Source organism: Erinaceus europaeus, chromosome 6, assembly GCF_950295315.1.
Source record: "Erinaceus europaeus chromosome 6, mEriEur2.1, whole genome shotgun sequence".
Taxonomy (NCBI): domain Eukaryota; kingdom Metazoa; phylum Chordata; class Mammalia; order Eulipotyphla; family Erinaceidae; genus Erinaceus; species Erinaceus europaeus.
This window is the reverse complement of record NC_080167.1, coordinates 17,771,935-17,793,670: the sequence shown is the minus strand read 5'-3', so window position 1 is coordinate 17,793,670 and position 21,736 is coordinate 17,771,935. Positions and strand designations below refer to the sequence as shown.

The following is a 21,736-nucleotide window of genomic DNA, read 5'->3' as shown; positions in this document are numbered from 1 at the left end:
AGTCGGGCGGTAGTACTGCGGGTTAAGCGCAGGTGGCTCAAAGTGCAAGGACTGGCATAAGGATCCCGGTTCAAGCCCCCGGCTCCCCACCTGCAGGGGAGTCTCTTCACAAGTGGTGAAGCAGGTCTGCAAGTGTCTATCTTTCTCTCTTCCTCTCTGTCTTCTCCTCCTCTCTCTATTTCTCTCTGTCCTATCCAACAACAATGACATCAACAACAACAATAATAACTACAACAATAAAACAACAAGGGCAATGAAAGGGAATAAATAAATAAAATAAATGTTAAAAAAACAACAACAAAGGTTCCTTGTCACAAAAGTTCCAGGTCCCAGTGGAACTGGGGTTCAGAGTCCTCTGGTCATTTTCCCCTTAACATTTCCTCCTCTACAAGTATGGACAAAAATTCTTTTTGGGGTCCAGGATGAAAGAGTTCTGGCGTGCTCGCTTCGGTAGCACATATACTAAAATTGGAACGATACAGAGAAGATTAGCATGGCCCCTGCGCAAGGATGATACGCAAAATTCGTGAAGCGTTCCATATTTTAAAAAAAAAAAATAAAAAAATAAAAAAAAAAAAAAAAAAGAAAGAGTTCTGGCTTCTGTAATTGTTTCTGCTGGATATGGATGTTGGCAGGTCGATCCATACCCCGAGTCTGTTTCTGTCTTCCTCTAGTGTGGTAGAGCTCTGGAGAGGCGAGGCTGGGACACACTGGCGAGGTCATCTGTCCAGGGAGGTCAGGTCAGGATGGGATGGTAGCAACTTCTGGAACTTGCTGGTTGAGGCTACATGTTACAGTGTAACATGGCTACACCAACTTTCACTTCTATCATTAGCTGACTTTTTTTTTTTTTTTTTAATATTTATTTTCTTTATTTATTCCCTTTTGTTGCCATTGTTGTTTTATTGTTGTAGTTATTATTGTTGTTGTCATTGTTGGATAGGACAGAGAGAAATGGAGAGAGGAGGGGAAGGCAGAGAGGAGGAGAGAAAGACACCCGCAGACCTGCTTCACCGCCTGTGAAGCCACTCCCCTGCAGGTGGGGAGCCGGGGTTCGAACCGGGATCCTTATGCCGGTCCTTGTGCTTTGCGCCACCTGCGCTTAACCCGCTGCGCTACAGCCCGACTCCCGCTGACTTTTTTTTTTAAGATTTTTTTTTTTTAAATAGAAAAAGAGAAAGGAGCAGTGGGAAATAGCATAATGGTTATGCAAAATGACTCCCATGCCTGAGGCTCCAAATTTCCAGGTTCAGTCCCCAGCACCACCATAAGCCAGAGCTGAGCAGTGGTCTGGGGGAAGAAAAGAAAAAGAAGAAGGAAAGAGAGAAAGAAAGAGAGAGAGAGAGAGAGAGAGAGAGAGAGAGAGATAAAGAGACCACAGCACCAAAACTTCCTTCAGTGTGATGGGGGTTGGGTTTGAACCTGGGTCGTGCACATGGCAAAGAGGCACACTCTCCAAATGTGTTATTTCACCAATCATGCTTTTTTTTTTTTTTCCGTCCTCCAGGGTTGTCGCTGGGGCTCAGTGCCTGCACTACAAACCCAGTGCTCCTGGCAGCCATCTTTTTTTCCATTTTGTTGCTGTTATTATTATTGTTGCTGCTGTTGTTGGATAGGACAGAGAGAAATTGAGAGAGGAGAGGAGGGCTAGGCAGAGGGGGAAAGATAGACATCTGCAGACCTGCTTCACTGCTTGTGAAGCGACTGCCCTGCAGGTGGGGAGCCAGGGGCTCGAACCGGGATCCTTGCACAGGTCCTTGCGCTTTGCGCCATGTGTGCCTAACCCACTGCACTACCGCTCAACCCCCATTTAAAAAATTTTTTTTTAATCTTTATTTATTTATTGCATAGACACAACCACAAATTGAGAGGGAAGGGTGGTGATATAGAGAGACACCTGCAGCCCTGCTTCACTACTCATGAAGCCTTCCTCCTGCAGGTGGGGACCAGGGACTCGAACCTGGGTCCTTGCGTACTGTAACATGTACACTCAACCAGGTGCGCCACCACCCAGCCCCCATTTTTTTAAAAAGATTTTCTTAATCTATTTATTAATGGAGGGATAGGAGAAGAAAGAGAAAGAACCAGGCATCACTCATGTGGGATCAAACTTAGAACCTCATGCTTAAAAACCCAACACTTTATTCAGTGTGCCACCTCCTGGATCACCATTAGCTTTGAACAAAAGACAAAAATATTTATTTACTTACATACCACCTGCTCTGGCATATATGGCCCTGGGGATTGAACTCAGGACTCCGGGACTCCAGCAGGCAAATCCTGTGCTCCGTCTCCCTGGCCACAGCCCAGCCGTAGCTTTTGATTTAATAGGTCATTGAAGTGAGAGACCACATTACAGGGCACTGATCTTTTTTTCTTTCTGAGCTGGGACCTCCCCCATGAGTCTTTTCAGGATTTCACGTCTGGGTGTGTTGACAAGGTGGGGTCCCCCAGGGAGGAGGAAGTTTTTTAGCTGAGATCTGGGGGAGGAGGGGAAGGGCTTGGACTCTGTGTCCCTTCTCTGATTCAGTCTCTTTCTCTCTCTCTCTCTCTCTTTCTCTCTCTCTCTCAAGATTTATTTATTTCTGAAAAAGAGAAGCAGAACATAACTGTCCTATCCTAGCACATGCGATGCTGGGGAGTGAACTCAGGACCTTGTGCTTGAGAGCCCAATGCTTTATCCACTGCGCCACCTCCCGGACCACTTTATTTTTTAAAGATGTATGAGTTTATTTTATCAGATGTTGGGGGGGGAGGGAGAGGGAGAGAACGTCAGTAGGGACCTTGGTGCAGGGCCTCATGCGCGCACGCCCTGCCTGCCTGCTGAGGTCACATTTGTCACATTTTCTTTATTCCTTTTATGTGCTGAGTATCTGTTTTCATCCACTCCGGCCTCTACAGTTGGCAGACATTCCAGAGCCTTCCACCTTGTGGTTCCTGAGAGTTTCTTGGGGTGGTGCTGGGGGTGGGCTTGCTAATTGATGGGCAGGCATTAAGGAGACAGCCCCCTGGAGTGTGTCTCCCAGAAGGGCCGCTGTCTGCCCTGCCCCCTTGCACCCCAACTATGATGCCAACTTCTGATGCCATTCATGCCTTCTAGAAAGTTCCTGGTTGCAGTGGTTTTGGCCAGCTGTGTTTGTTTTCATTTGCCTTTCTGAACTGTGATCTAGGGCCTCTTTTTGAAAGTGGGGGTGTGTCTGGGGAACCTGACATGCAGGATTTGGGGGCTTGTTAGGGTGGGTCAGACAGCAAGCTGGGACTGGCCCCCCAGATCTCATGCTTGGCTTAGCTGAAACTTTCCAGCCCTCCGTGACTGAGGTCACATACCAGGAGAGGTGATGTCAGAGGAGGTGAGGGTCCTGTCACCTCCTGAGGTACCTCAGAGAGAGGTCAGAGGTCATCGATTATCCAGGAGGATAGCTGCACAGGATGAATCCTGTCTACAGCAGGATGGTGTGTGTGTGTGTATGTGTGTGTGTGTGGGGGGGGGCTGCAGGACAGTGGGGAGCATGGAATCTGTGGCCCCCACCCCAGGCTTTCCTGGGGAGGTGCCTCTGGTGACCGGCTCCTTCGGGAATAGGCCTGTGTGTGGTGGGGCTGAGAGAGGGCACACCCTCCACATGCTTTTCCCATTCCGGGGGGCCTGGCCCCAGCAGCCTCCTCACCCCCCTGAACTCACCTTCCCTGGCCCTGCCTCACCTGTGACTTGTGGGGTGGGGTGGGGGTGAAGCCCAGGACAGAAAGAAGGACAGCACTATAGTTCCCTGTTTACCGTATCTTCCTGTTTACGGTATTTCTCTGCCCAGATGAGTGCGAGGGAGGAGAGACACCACAGCACTGCTCCGCCACACATGGAGCTTCCCTCTTTGTGTGGTGCTCGCAGGTTCTGCCACAGACTTGGGCCTGGGTCCTGGCACAGAGTAAAGCGTGCACTCTACCCAGTGAGCTACCTCTGCCCCCGAGTGACTCTGGGGCACTTGTGACTCCAGGGACCATGCCTGCCAGTGTGGGGGCTGTGGGGCATGGCGCTCGACTCCCCCAAGCCTCAGATTACCCATCTGTAACTCCCACCCGTGGCCCCAGGCCTGTGGTGGGAGTGGGAGGTGGGTGGGCGGCTGGGGGATGCTGAGCTGGCTGTGGCCCTGTGCCCTCAGATGGCTGCTGCTGACTCGCTTGTTCTGAAAGCTCAGCCCCCGCCTGTGGTGGGTGAAACTCACTTTCCACAGGCGTGTGCCGCCTGTCTGGGCTGCCTGGCCTCAGGGATGGAGGGAGCTGTCATGTACCCTGCAGTTATCCCTCCAGCAGACCTGGGCTGGCACCTCATCTTCCTGAGCCTACTTCCCCGGAGTGTGCACCCTGAGGGCCGGGGACTGTGCCAGATGGCCAGGCGTGCAGGGAGCTGGGGCTCTGTCCTTGGGCACACCGCAGTTCTCCACAGAATTGATGGCCCTGACTCCCCACGGTCCCTGGGCTCCCAGAAAGATAAGCGTGTTGAGGCTGGGCATGGTCACAAACACCCAAGTCCTTGGCAGGGCTGGAACAGAGTCCAACTGTGGTTTGAGACTTCCTTCCATGGACGGTGGGTTAGGGGGGAGGGGAGTCCTTAGATCTTCATCATTTATTTATTTTACATTTTCATGATTTCTTTAATTAGTTAATATTGTGGGTTGTAATTATTTACAGTACAGGTATTGACACATTGGTGTAATTTCTCGTCTCCTGGTAGGTGTCCGAACACTGTCATCCCCAACTCAGGGCCTTTTCATCATCATGGACCAAGACCCCAAGGCTCTCTCCACTCCCTCCTTTCAGCCCAGGAGATGGTACAGTGGATCAAGTGCTGGACTCTCCACTCCCTCCTTTCTCCTCATTTTTCAGTTTTTTCTTTCAGTGACTTAAAAAATTATGAGTGGTCCGGGAGGTGGCACAGTGGATAAAGCATTGAACTCTCAAACATGAGGTCCTGTGTTCGATCCCCGGCAGCACATGTACCACAAAGATGTCTAGTTCTTTCTCTCTCTCCTCTTATCTTTCTCATTAATAAATAAATAAATTAAAAATTATGAGATAACAGGGGTATGATTCCACACTGTTCCCACCACCAGAGTCCTGTGTCCTCACTCTCTCCACTGGAAACTGCAGTGAGTAGCGCAATGGATAAAGCATCGGACTCTCAAGCATGAGGTCCTGGGTTCAATCCCCAGCAGCACATGTATCAGAGTGATGTCTGGTTCTTTCTCTCTCCTCCTATATTTCTCATTAATTAATAAATAAAAGCTGAAGAAAGGAAGGAAGAAAGAAAGGGAGAAAGAAAGAAACTGCAGTGGTTCTCCCAAGATCACAGATATGGATTGACTGTAACTATCTATCTACCTACCTATTCATTTTCTTCTTCTTTTTTTTTTTTTAAAGAATTTATTTATTTATGAGAAAGATAGGAGGAGAGAGAAAGAACCAGACATCACTCTGGCACATGTGCTGCCGGGGATCAAACTCGGGACCTCATGCTTGAGAGTCCAAAGCTTTACCACTGCGCCACCTCCCGGACCACCTATTCATTTTTTCCCTATGGTCCTGCCTTCTCTTTCATTTTAAGTCATAGCTATAGCTACTACTACTTCCAAATATCTTTTCCTTTTCCCTCTTCTCTCAGGGGGTCCTGATGGAGTAGGTTTCAGAAACTTCTTCTCATCATCTTCCCCGAACATTTCTCCTCTTCTGGGAGTGCAGACCAAAATCCTTTCTAGGGTGCAAACGGTGGGAGTTCTGGTGGTGCAGCCAGTTAAGTGCACATATTACTATCCTCAGGGAGCCGGGTTCAAGCCCCTCTCCCCGTCTGCGGAGAGGACGCTTCATGAGTAGTGAAGCAGGTCTGCAGGTGTCTTTTTCTCTCTCTCTTTTTCTCTCTCTCCCTCCCCTCTCAACTTCTATCTGTTTTATAAAAGAAAAAGATAGAGAATGGATGAAAGAAAGAAAGAAAGAAAGAAAGAAAGGGGAAAAGAAAGAAAAAGAAAAATAGCCGCCAGGAGTGGTAGATTCATAGTGTCAGCACTGAGCCCCAGCAATAACCTGTTGGCAATGAGAGACAGAGAGTGAGAGCGAGGGAGGAGGGAGGGAGAAGAACAATATAAGTAACATGCTCCTTGACTTCAAAGTATACTACAAAACAACAGGGAGCAGAAGGGGTAGAACTGGAACAAAAACAGGCACTCAGACCAGTGGAACAGGATCGAGAGCCTAGAAATAGCCCCCCCCCCCCCCCCGCAACGACCTAATATACAACAAAATGGCCTAAACCATTTAGTGGGGGAAAAGAAGGCCTCTTCAATAAAGAGTCAGAAAAACTGGACAGAGACACATGGAGAAGAATGTTGTTGTTGTTCGATAGGATAGACAGAAATCGAGAGAGGAGGGGAAGACACAGAGGGATAAGACAGATAGATACCCGCAGACCTGCTTCATCGTTTATGAAGTGACTCCCCCCACTCCACAGGTGGGGAGCTGGGGGCTTGAACGAGAATCCTTATGCAGGTCTTTGTGCTTCGCACCATGTGCACTTAACCCACTGCGCTATGGCCCAGAGTCAGAGATTTCTTACTGTGATTTTAATTTGTACTTCTCCGATAAGTGGAGCATTTCTTCATATGTCTCTGAGGCATCTGGATGTCTTCTTTAACACCGTGCACCCAATCCAGCTCAAAATGGATCAAGGACCTGGATATTAGAACAGAAACAGAACAAAACATAGGGGAAAATATTGGTAAGAAAACATGGGAGAGACACTACAGGACCTTAACATCAAAGATATATTTGGAGACTCAGCCCCACGGGCATGGGAGACCACTGAAAGAATAAGGGGGAGGGGTGCTGGGCAGTGATGTTCTGGGTTAAGCACACATAGTATGAAGTGCAAGGATCCTGGTTCGAGCCCCCACTCCCTACCTTCAAGTAGTGAAGAGCAGATCTGCAGATGTCTCTCTATCTCTCTCCCTCTCTATCTCCCCCTCCCCCCCATCAGATTCTCTCTGTCTTAACCAATAGAAAAAAAAAAAAAAAAGGAAAAAATGGCCACTGGGAGCAGTGGATTCATAGTGCAGGCTCTGAGCCCTAGCGATAACCCTGGAGGAAAAAAAGAAAAAAGAAAGAGAGTAAGGGGATTATATCAGGTCACAAATTTTTTACAGCTGTGAAAGGAGCTTCCTCCAGGATAAAAATGGCCTCCAAGCAACTGAGAGAAGATATTGACGCATCACTCATCTGACAAGGTGTTGATATTGAAAATTTATAAAGAAATCAAACAGATCAGCAACAACAAAACACCCCAGTAAAATGTGGGTGAAAGACCTGAATAGACGTTCCCTACCTCCCCCCCTTTCTCAGAGCACTGCTCAGTTCTGGCTTATGGTGGTGTGAAAGACTGAATCTGGGACTTGAGAGCTTCAGGCATGAAAATCGTTTTGCATAACTCTTATGCTGTCTCCCCCGCCAGAAGACATTCCTCTAAAGAAGACATCCAGATGCCTCAGGGACATATGAAGAAATGCTCCACTTATCGGAGAAGTACAAATTAAAATCACAGTAAGAAATCTCTGACTCTGGGCCATAGCGCAGTGGGTTAAGTGCACATGGTGCGAAGCACAGGGACCTGCATAAGGATTCTCGTTCAAGCCCCCAGCTCCCCACCTGTGGAGTGGGGGGAGTTGCTTCATAAGCGATGAAGCAGGTCTGCGGGTGTCTTATCTGTCTTTCTCCTCCTCTGTCTTCCCCTCCTCTCTCGATTTCTGTCTATCCTATAGAACAACAATAGCAGTAGTAACAATAATAATAACAACAAAATGGGTAAAAATGGCCTCCTGGAATATATATATCCTACTCACACTGCTGAGAATGGCCTTCATTCAAAAAGATTGGAAATGGGGGTCGGGTGGCAGTGCAGCGGGTTAAGCGCACGTGGCGCTAAGCGCAAGGACCGGCTGAGGATCCTGGTTCAAGTCCCCGGCTTGCCACCTGCAGGGGAATCGCTTCTCAAGCGGTGAAGCAGGTCTGCAGATGTCTGTCTTTCTCTCCCACTCTCTATCTTCCCCTCCTCTCTCTGTTTCTCTCTGTCCTATCCAACAATGATGGCATCAATAACAACAACAATTAAAACAAGGCCAACAAAAGGGGAAAAAAAAGAATATTAAAAAAATGGAAATGACAAATGTTGGTGAGGTTGAGGAGAAACAGAGACTGCTCCACTGATGGGAGTGCAAACTGGGGCTGCCCCTTTGGAAGGCAGCGTAAGAATCTTTAAACACATAAACATGGAAATTCTTTATGATCTAGCAATATACCACTCCGAGGCAGGACAAGCAAACACCATCTGAGGAGCGTGTGCACCTCTGTGTTCATAGCTGCATTATTCACACTGGCCAGAGTGGAAGCAGCCGCAGTGCCCGATGGCTTAGGTGTGTGTGTGATCACACTCTGTGATATTTGATATGTTCCTCTCTCTCTTTTTAAAAATATCTTTTTATATTTATTGGATAGAGACAGCCAGAAAATGAGAGGAAGGGGGAGGTACAGAAAGAGAGAGAGAGAGGGGCAGAGAGACACCTGTAGCTTTGCTTCACTACTGCAAAGCTTTCACTATGCAGGTGGGGACCGGGGGGCTCGAACCCCAGTCCTTTGCACATTGTAACATGTTCGATGGGCCAGGTGCACAGCCACCCGCCCCCTGATACGTTTCTCAGAATGTGTCACCACTGCCAAGCGTCGAGTGTGCCCCTAAGGTGTGTGTGCTGGCAAGTAGCTGTGTGTCTCCAGTCTGGGGCCACTTGGTTTGTGTGTGTGTGTATGTGTGTAAGTGTGTATGTGTGTTTTCACTTCTGTTGGCTAAGAGCTAGGACTGCGGTAACTGGGCTGTGGGGTGCACAGTACATGTTCAGTTTTGGTAGCTGTTACCCAACAGTATTTGCAAGTGGTTGCACCATCAGCTCTCCTGCCAGAGGTGTGTGAGTGTTTGTGTCACTGACGCTGGTCCCTCTGTGTATCTGTGTCATTTGTGAGTAAGTTGCCCCCTTTCCCACTTCCTTCATGACTCTCTTTTCTCTCTTTTCATTGAGAGAGAGAGAGAGAGAGGGAGAGGGAGACCAGAACACTGCCACACCATGTAGGATGTCCAGCGTGTTTTGATTTCTAACTGGGGGACCTTACGCTTTGCCCCTGAGCCACCTCCCAGACTCCTTGGCACCTGTTAATGAACTTGGTCCCCACAGCACAGAGCACCAGCTGTGAGCACATCTGGTTGCTGGACAGGGCCTGGGGGCAGAGGGAGCAGACGAGTGGTCAGGGGTGAGGTGACCGGCTTGGCTACAGGTCACTATGGGGGCTTTGGGTCTTGCTCTGAGAGTAGTAGGAAGCCATGGGGACCATGTGGGCAGGGCAGGGGTGGTCTGACAGTGGGGGGATGGAGCAGGGTGAGAGCTGAGGTGGGGAGGCCTGGGACCTGGTGCCGGCTGGGTGCTGGGTGTGTGTGTGGGGGGCAGCCAGCCTCTTAGCATCACTTTTCCTGTTGTCATAGCAACATACTTGGGCTTCCTAGAAAAAGCATTTTATGGGGTGGGGGTAGATAGCATAATGGTTATGCAAAGAGACTGTCATGCCTGAGGCTCCAAAGTCCTAGGTTTGGTCCCCTGCACCACCATAAACCAGAGGTGAAAAAAAGGCTTTTTATCCTCTGCTTCTCCGCTTCAAAGGTGGTAGGTCTGGAAACGTTAGCCAAGGGCACGTTGTCCTGAGTTCCAGGCACTAATTCCCCCTGGCTTCGGTGCACCTGCGTGGGCCCACCTCCGGAGTTCTCACATCCAGGGACAGTGAACTGTGCTGCCTGGACCTCGGCCAGAGAGGGAGGGGGTGTTCCTGGCACATCTGGATGGAGTAAATGGGAGGGAGCAGGATGGAGGAGGGATGATGGGGTTTTGCAATCCCAAGGTTACAGGCAGTTAACCATTAATTGGTGGCAGTCAGGGTCCTAGGAGGGAATCGGGCTGCTCTGTCCTTCCATCTGTGACCTCGGGGACACATGTGACCTTCAGGCTTCAGAGCGGAATCCATAGCTGGGCCTTGAGAACGTCAGGAGCTGAAGCAAGCAGGAGCGCTGGCTGGAACAGCCCCCTGCCCCTGTCTCCAAGGCCTCAGGGACCCCTGTCTCCTTCACCTTCCCAGTGGAGCGTCTGGCAACCGTGCCCCTGTGAGTTGGCTCACTATAAGCTCAGGGCAGGCTGCACGAAGGCTTCCTGGAGGCAGTGGCACCAGCCAAGGGGTCCCCGGGCAAGGAGCCCAGGGCATCTTGGAGCCAGGGACAGCACCCTGGGAGGCCGCCAGCCACGGTCACCCCCAGTGGGCCTATGTTGGAGAAACAGAGGCTTTGGGATTGTGAAGACTTGGGGTAGGTGGGGGGAGGCCTGGAGGACCGAGTGTACTGGGTGTGAAGGGGGTCAGGAGCTTGATAGTTCCAGCCGTCTCCTACTATGTGCACTTGCTGAGGCTGCACAGCCCGAAGATCCTTGTGCCCTGTGAAGAACAGTGAGGGTGGAAGCAGGATAGAGAAAGTGAAGAACAGCTGTGAATCAGATAGAAACAAAAAATTAAATGCCCGATGTCTATCCAGTTATACAAGTGAGAATAAACAGTCCAGTCACTGCAAAATAATAATAATAATAACAATAATAATAAAGAAAAACCGTGAGGGCCAGGAGCACATGTGATCAGGCCTTATTATTACAGGAAATTCTCACCTAATGTTTCTAGTAGGCACATGAAGTACATGAGATGTCCAGCGCTGTGGCAACCATCATGACACCATGAGGCAAGGCTATAAGCCCACAGCTTAGATTTTGAACTGGTGTCTTGATTTATGGAAACTTGGACTCTAAGCAAAACAGTGTCGATCGAAAGTTACCTGAGCACGAGCAGGGTGACACCAATGAAAACTATGCCCCTTGGTGGCACCGCCTTTTCAGTAAATACCACAAGCACTTTTAAAAATCGGTTTATTTATGTCCAGGTGGGGCACACCTGGTTGCATAGATTACCATGCACAAGGACCCATGTTCAAGGCCCCTGTCCCCACCTGTGGGGGGCTGGGAGGGTGAGACAGGGCTGTGGGTGTCTTTCCTTCCCCCCTTCCTCAATTTCTCTCTGTCCTATCAAATAAGACAATAAAACCAGGTGGTGGCACATCTGGTTAAGCGCACACATTACAGTGCGCAAGGGCCCAGGTTCAAGCCCCCGGTCTCCACCTGCAGGGGGAAAGCTTCACAAGTGGCGAAGCAGGGCTGCAGGTGTCTCTCTGTCTCTCTCTGTCTACCTCTCACTCCCCTCTCAATTTCTCTCTGTCTCACCAAATAATAAAATATTTAAAAAAATAAAATAAAATAATAAAAAGAAAACCTATTAAAAAGATCTATTTATTTATTTATGAGAGAGAGAGGGGAAGAGAGAATTGAAGTGTTACTCTGGGACACGCAACGCTGGGGATCCAACCCGGGAGCTCATTCAGCTTGCCAAGCCCAGGGCTCCACTTCCGTCTGGCTCCACTTCCATTGATGCTCCAGCCCGCTGCTTCCAGCTCTGGGTCACAGCAGGTTCCTGTGGCCATGCTTCTCCACGGTGAATACCACACACACTCACATGCATGCTCACACACACACACACACACACACACACACACACACACACACGCTCATATTGTCACTCACATTCATGCTCACACACACTCACATGCTTAGACTCTTACACTCATACTCTCACACCCTCTCTCTCTCTCTCTCTCTCTCTCACACACACACACACACGCTCCTACTCTCTCACACACAGTAACGCTCACACACACATGCTCATTCTCTCTCACACGCACAAGCTCATACTCACACTCACACACACTCACTGTGGCCAGCACCACTGAGTCCCGGCCACCTCTCTGGAGCTGACAAGTGACCAACATCCTCAGAAAACCCACTAAAGAGGAGAGAGACCAACCTGCAGGGTCCCCACCAGGACTCCATCATTTCTCCCTCTCTCTTTTTTTGCCATCAGCGTTATTGTTGGGCCTGGTGCCTGCACTACGAATCCACTGCTCCTGGAGGCTATTTTTTTTTCCTTTTTGTTGCTCTTTTTTTTTTTTTAACCATTGTTGTGGTTATTATTGTTCTTATTGATATCCTTGTTGTTGGATAGGACAGAGAAAAATGGAGAGAAGAGGGGAAGACAGAGATGGGGAGAGAAAGATAAGACACCTGCAGACCTGCTTCACCGCCTGTGAAGCGACTCCCCTGCAGGTGGGGAGCCGGGGGCTTGAACCGGGATCCTCACACCGATCCTTGCACTTCGCACCATGTGCAAGCTTAACCCACTGCGCCACCGCCCGTCCCCCATTTCTCCCTCTTAATATCAGAACCAGACACCCTTGAGTGAGGGGCCGGTTAGAATTGGATAAACAAAAGCAGCCCAGGAGGTGGCACAGTGGCTAAACATTGGACTCTCAAGCCTGAGGTCCTGAGTTCAATCCTCAGCACAGCATGAGCGGTACTCTGGTTCTCTCTCTTCCCTCCTTCCTCTCTTTCATAAATGAAGAAAAATCTGTTATTTTGGACTGGGAGATAGTAGTGTGGTAGAGCCCATACTGTCCTGCATGTGAGACCCTGGGTTCAAGCTCCAGGCCACCACATGTAAATAGGAACAGGAAGCTTTTGCAGTATTGCAGCGGAGCTGTACTGTCCTTTCTTCTGACTTTATTTTTAATATTTTATTGATTGATGGATGAGAGGGATGGGAGGGGGGAATGCATTCCTCTGGTACATGTGCTGCTAGGGATTGAACTCAGGACCTCACGTTTGAGAGTCCACTTCCTAGACCACGCTCCTTCTGGCTTTATCTTCCCTACCCCCACCCCTGTATCTCCCCTTCTGTCTAAAACATCCATGGGGAGTGGTGGGATCAGACAGGCAGGCAGTTCCCAGTGGGAGCAAAAACAACACTGGGTGTGTGTGTGCTGGAGAAATGGATTTACTTGGACCAGTTGCTTAAAAATCCTGTGCATATAGTTCTTCTCTTCCTCCTCCCCCTCCTTCCTGTGCATATAGTTCTTCTCTTCCTCCTCCCCCTCCTTTTATCCATCCTGGGTTCTCTGAGCCCCTGTGCTCCCTGTCTGCTGAAAACAAACTCAGAGGAGGAAGAAGCATCAGCTGCCTCCCAGATGTCTCAGGCTGTTTGTTTCTGAGTTAAATCCGCAAATATTTGCAGAGAGCCTGTTGAGGCCACCTTTGCCCTGGGCCAGGGGCCCAGGACAGGACAGGACGGGACAGTGGCCCCCTGTAGAGAACAACAGCCTCTGACTAGGACACCCAGGGGACCCAGGGCTCAGCAGGCAGGGTGAGGCGGTGCATGTGTCGGGGGTGAACGTGGAAGGGGGTGTGTGGGCCGACTGCCTTGGGGGGGGAGTGTGGCAGACAGGGCAGTCCATGCAAAGGCCCTGGGGCACCTGTGCTTATGGTAGCCAGGAGTCCAGGGTGGCCGTGTGGAGTGGTGCTGCCAGTGGCATCCATGTTGCAGTAAGTGACAGCATTTCCTTCCGATTCTTTCATTTGTTCATTCATGAATTCTGTGCCCAGTCATGAACTCAGGGTCTGGGCATGCACCACACTGCTGAGTGGTCTCCTAGGCCCAATTTTTAAAAAGATTCATTTTGATTTAAAGAGAAAATATCTTTATTTACTGGGTAGATCAGCCAGAAATCAAGAGGGGAAGGGGAGATGTAGAGGGAGAGAGACAGAGAGACACCTGCAGCACTGCTTCACCACTGGCAAAGCTTTCCCCCAGCAGGTGGGGACTAGGGGCTTGAACCCGGGTCCTTGTGCATTGTAACGTGTGCTCAACCACTTGACTCCTCATTTTGATTTTTTTATTCATGATTTTTTTCATATTTATTCATATAGACAGACATATATGTGGAGGGAGGGAGGGAGAAGGAAGAGACATCATGGCTGCCTTTGGGGCTGTGTTTGTGACGGACGTGCATCCAGTGAGATGTCACTTTGGTGTGCTGGCTCTGCCTGCGTGTCTGGGCTGTGAGCTCTGCTCCCGGGGAGGGGCCGGTGGAGACTGGATCAGGGAGCTTCCCCACATTTATCTAATCAGCCGCCCGTAGACTGATGCAGTGAGAGATTGAGTTCTGGGAGCCAAGGCCGTGCAAAGTCCGGCCGCGCTCCAAGCCGGGTGACCACACGGTGATGGGGGGAGTTCCTGGGGTGCAGTAGGTGCTGTAGATGCAGGGAGCCCTCTGTCTGAGAGGCCCCCAGGGCCTCACTGTTGTTAGTCAAACACACTTAGAAGCCAACCATGCAGGTGCACTTCTGGTTAGTGACTGGTGATGGGTGTGAGGTCTGTCCCTTTTTGCCCCATGGGATTGGGTGGCATTGCTGGCTTCAGGCAGCCCTTTTGCAGTCCCGAGGCTGCCCGGGGCGAGCTCTTCAGGCCGGCTGTCCTTGTCCCCTGGCAGAATGTGCGCATCGACCCCAACAGCCTGTCGTTCAACATGTGGAAGGAGATCCCTGTGCCCTTCTACATGTCCATCTACTTCTTTGACATCCTCAACCCCGAGGAGATCCTGAAGGGCGAGAAGCCAGCAGTGCAGGAGCGTGGACCCTACGTCTACAGGTGAGGGCGCATGCTCCCCTAGCCCCCAGGAATGTTCCAGAAGAGGGCCGGGGACAGATGGGAACAGCGGTGTCTGTGTCAGACAGGTACAGACAGATGCATACCCAGGGACAGACCCACTCAGGCGGGCACCCGGCCCTGGCTGCCATGACCTTCCCGGGGGTGGGGTGGGCAGATTGGCCCAACTGTCTGAGACGCACTGCTGGGCTCTCAAGACAGATGAGAGCTCAAGCGTCCAGTTCAGGACGGAGACACGGGCCAGCCTCCCTGCACTCATTCACTCACTCATTCATTCATTCAGCACCTGGGACCAGAGAGGCGCTCCCCAGAGTGGTCTTCCACTGTCTCAGTGGCCACCAGACATGAACAAAGTAGAAACCAGGGTGCTGTTTCAGTCACTGGCAGGCAGGGGGAGGGGGCGACATGAGGGGAGTCAGAGGAAGAGCAGACTGGGCAGTGGTGCACCTGGTAGAGCACACACATTACCAAGCTCCCGGGTTCAGCCCCTGGTCCCCACCTGCAGGGGGAAACTTCATAAGCCCTGAAGCCGGTGTCTTTCTTTTCTTTTCTTTTTTTTTAAGCCAGTGTCTTTCTGTCTCTCCCTTCCCTCTCAATTTCTGTCACTATTCAAAAATAAATGAATAATAAAAGAAGAAGAAAAAGAAGAATGGTGGGAGGGGGAGACAGCATAATGGTTATGCAAACAGACTCTCATGCTTGAGGCTCCTAAGTCCCAGGTTCAATCCCCCGTACCACCATAAGCCAGAGCTGAACAGTGCTCTGGTGTCTCTGTCTCTCTCTCTGCATCTCTCTCTCTCAAAAAAAATTAATAAAAAAATAATAATAAGTTAAAAAAAAAAAAGAATGGCAGATAATATGTTGTGTGGGGTGAAGAGGCTGCTCCTGCCTTGGCTCCAGAGCAACCCAGACAGGCTTCTCTGAGGTGGTGGCAGGGGAGCTGACCTCACCGAAGCCTGTTGATCCCTGCCCCTGCCCCCTACCCCCCCAGGGAGTTCAGGCACAAGACCAACATCACCTTCAACGACAATGACACGGTGTCCTTCCGCGAGCACCGCAGCTTCCGCTTTCAGCCCGACAGGTCGCGGGGCTCCGAGAGCGACTACATCATGATGCCTAACATCCTGGTTATGGTGAGCAGGGGCTGAGTCTGCAGATCCCGAGACGGAGGTGGAGGGGGTTGGGGGTCTGCACGGGGCACCTCCACCGGGCCCTAGTCTTTGTGCATCTGCGGAGGGAGTACTGGGCAGAACGGCCCGGCCACCCCAGAGGGCACCCCCAGGCTCTCTGCCTTGCCAGGAGGGGCGCTGGCCCTCAGCCACCACCCCCTCAGCTGTGAAGGGACCCGGCAGCGGGTGGGACACAGGGCTGGAGCCCCACTTTCCTGGGTCCCCCCATAGCTGTCCTAAGGTTCCCCCTCCTTGCCCCTGTTCCTGCCAGCGGGCCTCGTGCCAACCCTGGGCTTGGCTGGCACGTCCCCGGGTCCCCAGGTCCCCAAGCACAGGTGGTGCATTGTTTGTGGGGCCCTGCTCCAAGGACACTGAGGCCCCCCCCAAAAGCCGCTTCCCAGAAGGTGGTGGGGCCGTGCCAGCAGTGAGGGAGGGGCCTTCCTGCCCAGGGACCACTAGGGCCCCGTGGTGGCCTCGTCTGGCCCCCAACCCCATCAGGCCTCTGAGCAAAAACTAGCTCGGCCTCAGCCGCAGCTGGGAGGCACGAGGCAGGCTCCCTTCTGGGGCCCATCTCCCTGGGGTTTCCTGGCCTCTGCTGGATGGCCAGTGAGTTCTCCTGGCCTGGAGGGCCCCCCAGAGGGACCTCACTGAACTGCCTCTCTGCCTCGGGGCTCCACACGCCACCTGGCATGAGGTGATGAGAGGGGTGTGACTTTCAACTTAAGTAACACCTGTGTGAATGTGTCCTCTGATGTGACTAGTCCATGTGGGCCAAGTTGTGTCTGCAGTGTGTGTGTGTGTGTGTGTGTGTGTGTGTGTGTGTGTGTGTGTGTGTGTGTGTTTTCATTTCAGAAACGCCAGAACAGAAGTCCAGAAACAGCTGAGAGGTGCTTTCTGAATCCCTTGGCTGGGTGGGGGAATAGTATATAGCCAGCAACAGGAGACAGGGCTGCAACCCTTCCTAAGGCAGCTTTAAGCAGAGGGCAGAGGCAAGGTGCAGACACCTGCAGAGGTCTCTTGCTTGTTTTTTTTGTTTTTGTTTTTGTTTTTTAATTTATGGGTTTCATCAATCCTGGGGCCTTGAGCCTGACCCCCTGCTACGTTCAACCCCCCTGCCCTAGCGGGTCACTTCTGCATGCAGACAGAGAGACAAGAAGGAGAGTTACCACAGAACTAGATGCTGCTGGTACCCTGGCACTCCCATGTGGGCAGCACATGGCAAGGACCCTACCCAGTGAGCAAGCCCTCGGACTCCAGTCACGTTGTACACGGAAGGGCAGTACCGTACCACACCGCTGTGCGCTCACCTGTCTCCTTGTGCCCTCGCTGGAAGCCCTGCTCTTGCCCCGTAGCTCCGGCTATGGGTGTGCTGGGGGTCAAACCTGGGACCCTCCCCAAGTCCCGTGTGTCATGCAGCCCTGTCTCCCCAACTCCAGACAGATTCCTTCCTTCCTTCCTTCCTTCCTTCCTTCCTTCCTTCCTTCCTTCCTTCCTTCTTCCTTTCTTTCTCACCAGAGCACTGCTCAGCTCTGGCTTATGGCGGTGCGGGGGATTGAACCTGGGACTCAGGAGCCTCAGGCAGGAGAGTCTGTTTGCATAACCATTATGCTATCTACCCGCCGCCCTTCTTTTCTTCTTCTTAAAAAACATTTGTATTTATTTATTATTGGATAGAGACAGAAGCTGGGAGGGGAAGGAGAGTTAGGGAGAGAGACAGAGAGACAGCTGCAGACCTGCTTCCCCACTTGTGAAGCTTTCTCCCTGTAGGTGGGAGCCGGGGGGCTTGAACCTGGGTCCTTTCACACTTTAATGTGTACACTTAACCAGGTGTACCTCTGCCTGGCCTCCTTCCCCCTCTTTTTTTTTTTTTTCTAATTTTTTTTGCCTTCAGGGTTATTGCTGGGCTCGGTGCCTGCACCATGAATCCACTGCTCCTGGAGGCCATTTTTTTTCTCCTCATTTTTGTTGCCTTTGTTGATATTATTATTATTGTTGTTATTGCTGTTGTAGTTGGATAGGACAGAGAGAAATGGATAAAGGAGGGGAAGACAGAGAGGGGGAGAGAAATATAGACACCTACAGACCTGCTTCACTGTCTGTGAAGTAACCTCCCCCTGCAGGTGGGGAGCCAGGGGCTCGAACCAGGATCCTTATACTGGTCCTTGCGCTTTGAGCCATCTGCACTTAACCCACTGCGCTACCAGCTCCCCCATTTTATTTTTTAACCAATGCACTGCTCAGCTCTGGCTTATGGTGGTGCGGGAAGGGGGATGAAAGGAAGTTGGCCAGGGGCCACTATTCACTCAATTCTGGCTTATAGTGGTGCAGGGGACAGACATATCTGAGACCCCAATCCCCCACCTGCAGGGGGAGAAGCTTCACAAGTAGTGAAGTAGGTCTGTAGGTGTCTGGCTCTTTCTCCCTCCCTTCCTCATTCCTTCTCTGTCTCTTTTAAATCTTATTTATTTTTATTAAAAGATAGTGACAGGGAGAAATTGAGAGGGGTGGGGGAGGTAGAGGGAGAGAGACATCTGCAGCCCTGCCTCACCATTCATGAAGCTTTTCCCCTTGCAAGTGGGGATCAGGGGCTTGAACCCTGGTACTTGCACACTGTAGTGTGTGCACTTAACCAGGTGAGCCACTGCCTGGCCCTGCTCTCGCTCCCTCTCTCTCCCTCTCTATCTCCCACCCCTCCTCTCAATTTCTCTCTGTCCTTTCAAGGATTAAAAAAGAGGAAAAAGGGGCCAGGTATAGCAGGTTAAGCGCACATGGTGCAAAACCCAAGGACCGGCATAAGGATCCCGGTTCGAACCCCCGGCTCCCCACCTGCAGGGGGAGGTCACTTCACAGGCGGTGAAGCAGGTCTGCAGGTGCCTAACTTTCTCTCCCCCTCTCTGTCTTCCCTTCCTCTCTCGATTTCTCTCTGTCCTAGCCAACAATGACAACATCAACAACAATAACTACAACAATAAAACAACCAGGGCAACAAAAGGGAATAAATAAATAAATATTAAAAAAAAAAAGAAAGAAAAGAAAACAAATTCACCTGCGTGCCACATGTCCAGATTTTGGGGTAGGTGAGGTGATCTGGACTCTAAACATTTGGGAGGAGAAGTCAAAGAAATGGAATACAGGTGTCTTTCAAATTACTAGTCACAAAGTGACATGCAAGGGGCGGCTGGGAAGGTTCTCTGAGCCTAATTCAGCTAGGTCAGCTTTCATGGACTTCTGGCTTCAACTCCTGGAGGGACTGGGGTTGGGTTGGTTGCAGGTACGGTTTGATCTAGGATGCACATAGGGTCACCCAGATGTGTGTTGGTCCCCTGCTCTGGCAGACTGGCCCCTCATAGTGGTCACAGCAGACCCCCCAGGTTGGAGCCCAGCAGTGGGGACCATCCTGGTGGAATGTTCCCCTGTGACCTGTGGGTTCTGAATGGTGACATGCTCTCAAATCAATCACAGCATCCAGAGATAGGAGGTGTCTGGTGGGCCTGGACCTGAGCCTGCGGCCTGCTTTGGGGATTTGGGTGGAGTTATAGCTGGTACCCACTGGGGCGGGTGCCCACAGAGGTCCCAGTGCCTAAAGCATGGGGGATGGCACTGGGCCCTTGACAAGCTCCTGGCATCTGGGTGGGCTGTGACGGCCATGCTGACGGGCCGGCCTGGCTCCCACAGGGCGCGGCGGCCATGATGGAGCACAAGCCCATGGAGCTGAAGCTGCTATTGACGCTGGCCTTCAGCACCATGCGGCAGCGCGCCTTCATGAACCGCACAGTCCGGGAGATCATGTGGGGCTATGACGACCCCCTGGTGGACTTCATTAGCAACCGCTTCCCCGGCATGCTCCCCTTCAAGGGCAAGTTCGGGCTCTTCGCAGAGGTGAGTGTGTGTGGGTGTGGGGGGGACACGTGGCCTTGGGGGGTTGGGAAGCTCAACCTCCTCTGAGCCCCATCCCCCAGAACACTGGGACCCAGGTGCTGTGTGTGTGTGTGTGTGTGTGTGGGGTTTCCACGGCAGAGACTCGACTCCTGCTTCTGAGATGGCAGATGTGTGGCTGTGTGTGTCTGTGAGTGTGTGTGTGTATGTGTGTGTCTGTATGTGTGTGTTTCAGTGTGCATCTCTGTATGTCTGTGTGTCTCTCTGTGTGTACGTGTGTGTGTGTGTCAGTGTGTGTCTGTATGTGTCGGTTTGCATGTGTGTGTGTGTGTGTGTGTGTGTGTGTGTGTGTGTGTGTGTGAGACATTGACCCAGGCAGAGCACACGCCTTGTAGATTTGGGGAGAGGAGCCGGGACACTTCCCCAGAGGTATGCCAAGTCAGGGAGCTATGCCGACACTGCCTTGGGCCCGGTCCTCCCTCTGATGGCCGCTCTCTGCTCTTGTGGCAGCTCAACGACTCTGACTCTGGCCTCTTCACCGTGTTTACCGGCGTCAAGAACTTCAGCCGCATCCACTTGGTGGACAACTGGAATGGGATCAGCAAGGTGAGCCTGGGAGCCAGGGGTGGGGTTGGAGAGGAAGGCCGGACCCCAGGCGCCCCCCTTCCTGCTGGCCCTGCTCCAGAGGCCTCACTTCCTCAGCACTTAGTGGCCCCAAGGGACCAGGCTGCTTATAAGATGTTTCCAAATGCGTCTGTACTGCTCGTAAGCATGGCTGGTTGTGTCAGGAGATGCCACTGAGCAAAAAGCCATAACCTGGAGGCTCAGGAAGGGGCGCCCATCAGGCCAAGGACAATGGGCACTCCTGGGGACATGGAGCGTGCTCTCTGTCCCGCTTCCTATGTTCATGGCAAAGGAAGATGCCTGTTATCAGATTACTCTGGGCTTCCTGGCTATTCTTTTTTTTTTTTTTTTTTTGCCTCCAGGGTTATTGCTGGGGCTCAGTGCCTGCACCATGAATCCACTGCTCCTGCAGGCCATTCTCCCTCCCCTTTTGTTGCCCTTGTTGTGGTCATTACTGTTGTAGTTGATGTCGTTCGTTGTTGGACAGGACAGAGAGAAATGGAGAGAGGACGGAAAGGCAGAGAGGGGGAGAGAAAGACAGACACCTGCAGACCTGCTTCACCACCTGTGAAGAAACTCCCCTGCAGGTGGGGAGCTGGGGGTTCAAACTGGATCCTTACGCCAGTCCTTGCGCTTTGCGCCACGTGCGTTTAACCTGCTGCGCTACCGCCCAAACCCCTTCCTGGCTATTCTTATCCACTGCCTGCCTGCCAGGGCCTGCTGCTACTCTGAACCTGGCAGGAAGGTGCCTGGTGGCCTGGCAGCCTGCTCTCCATTGTGTTGTTTTTGTTGATGTTCTGGTGAGGGGTCAAGCTTGGCTCCTGTCCCTTTTATCTGGTTGCTTGTTCGCTTCTCCTGGGCCAACTTGGATCTTCATACTGAGACGCATGATTGCTGGAAAACACACTCTCGCATGTGCTCGATACATACAGACACAGACATAAACACACACACAGAAACACAGAGACGTACACAGAGACACAGGCATGCACAGAGAGACAGAAACACATATAGACATACAGACATACAGATCCCACAGCACAGGAGCTTCCCCTGGTGCATTAGCATGTCCATGTGGTGTTGGGACTGGAACCTGGGCCACATATGTGCCAGGCATGTGTCCTGCCCTATGGGCAGACTCTCTGGCCCTGGCTCGTTTGGGCAGTGTGAGAGTACACCTGCTCACGTGACTGAAACGCTCTGACAGTGCTCAGGAGTGGGGGTGAGAAGTGTTTTTTTTTTTTTTTTCTCTTAGGGTTCACTCTGCAGGGGCAACCCCTGTTTTGAGAGATACCTGTAATTACATTAATTAATTTATTGGCTAGACAGAAATGAAGAGGGGTGGGGGGATT

General features: G+C 51.5%; 1 protein-coding gene and 1 non-coding gene across 4 annotated transcripts in view; both read left to right on the top strand.

Moving 5' to 3' along the window:
• SCARB1 (scavenger receptor class B member 1) overlaps window positions 1-21,736 on the top strand; it is a 74,915-nt gene that overhangs the window by 28,523 nt on the left and 24,656 nt on the right. For 2 of the 3 annotated variants that reach the window (XM_016184938.2, XM_007539770.3), the window contains exons 2-5: window positions 14,540-14,697; window positions 15,707-15,848; window positions 19,560-19,763; window positions 20,271-20,366. In XM_016184938.2, the coding sequence (XP_016040424.1) occupies window positions 14,540-14,697; window positions 15,707-15,848; window positions 19,560-19,763; window positions 20,271-20,366 (600 nt within the window). Of the gene's footprint in view, window positions 1-10,141; window positions 10,232-14,539; window positions 14,698-15,706; window positions 15,849-19,559; window positions 19,764-20,270; window positions 20,367-21,736 lie in introns of those variants that run through there. The other variant, XM_060193292.1, reaches the window with a different exon arrangement.
• Window positions 439-546, top strand: LOC132539125 (U6 spliceosomal RNA). Its single transcript, XR_009550431.1, has one exon. It is a non-coding gene; the product is annotated as a U6 spliceosomal RNA (small nuclear RNA).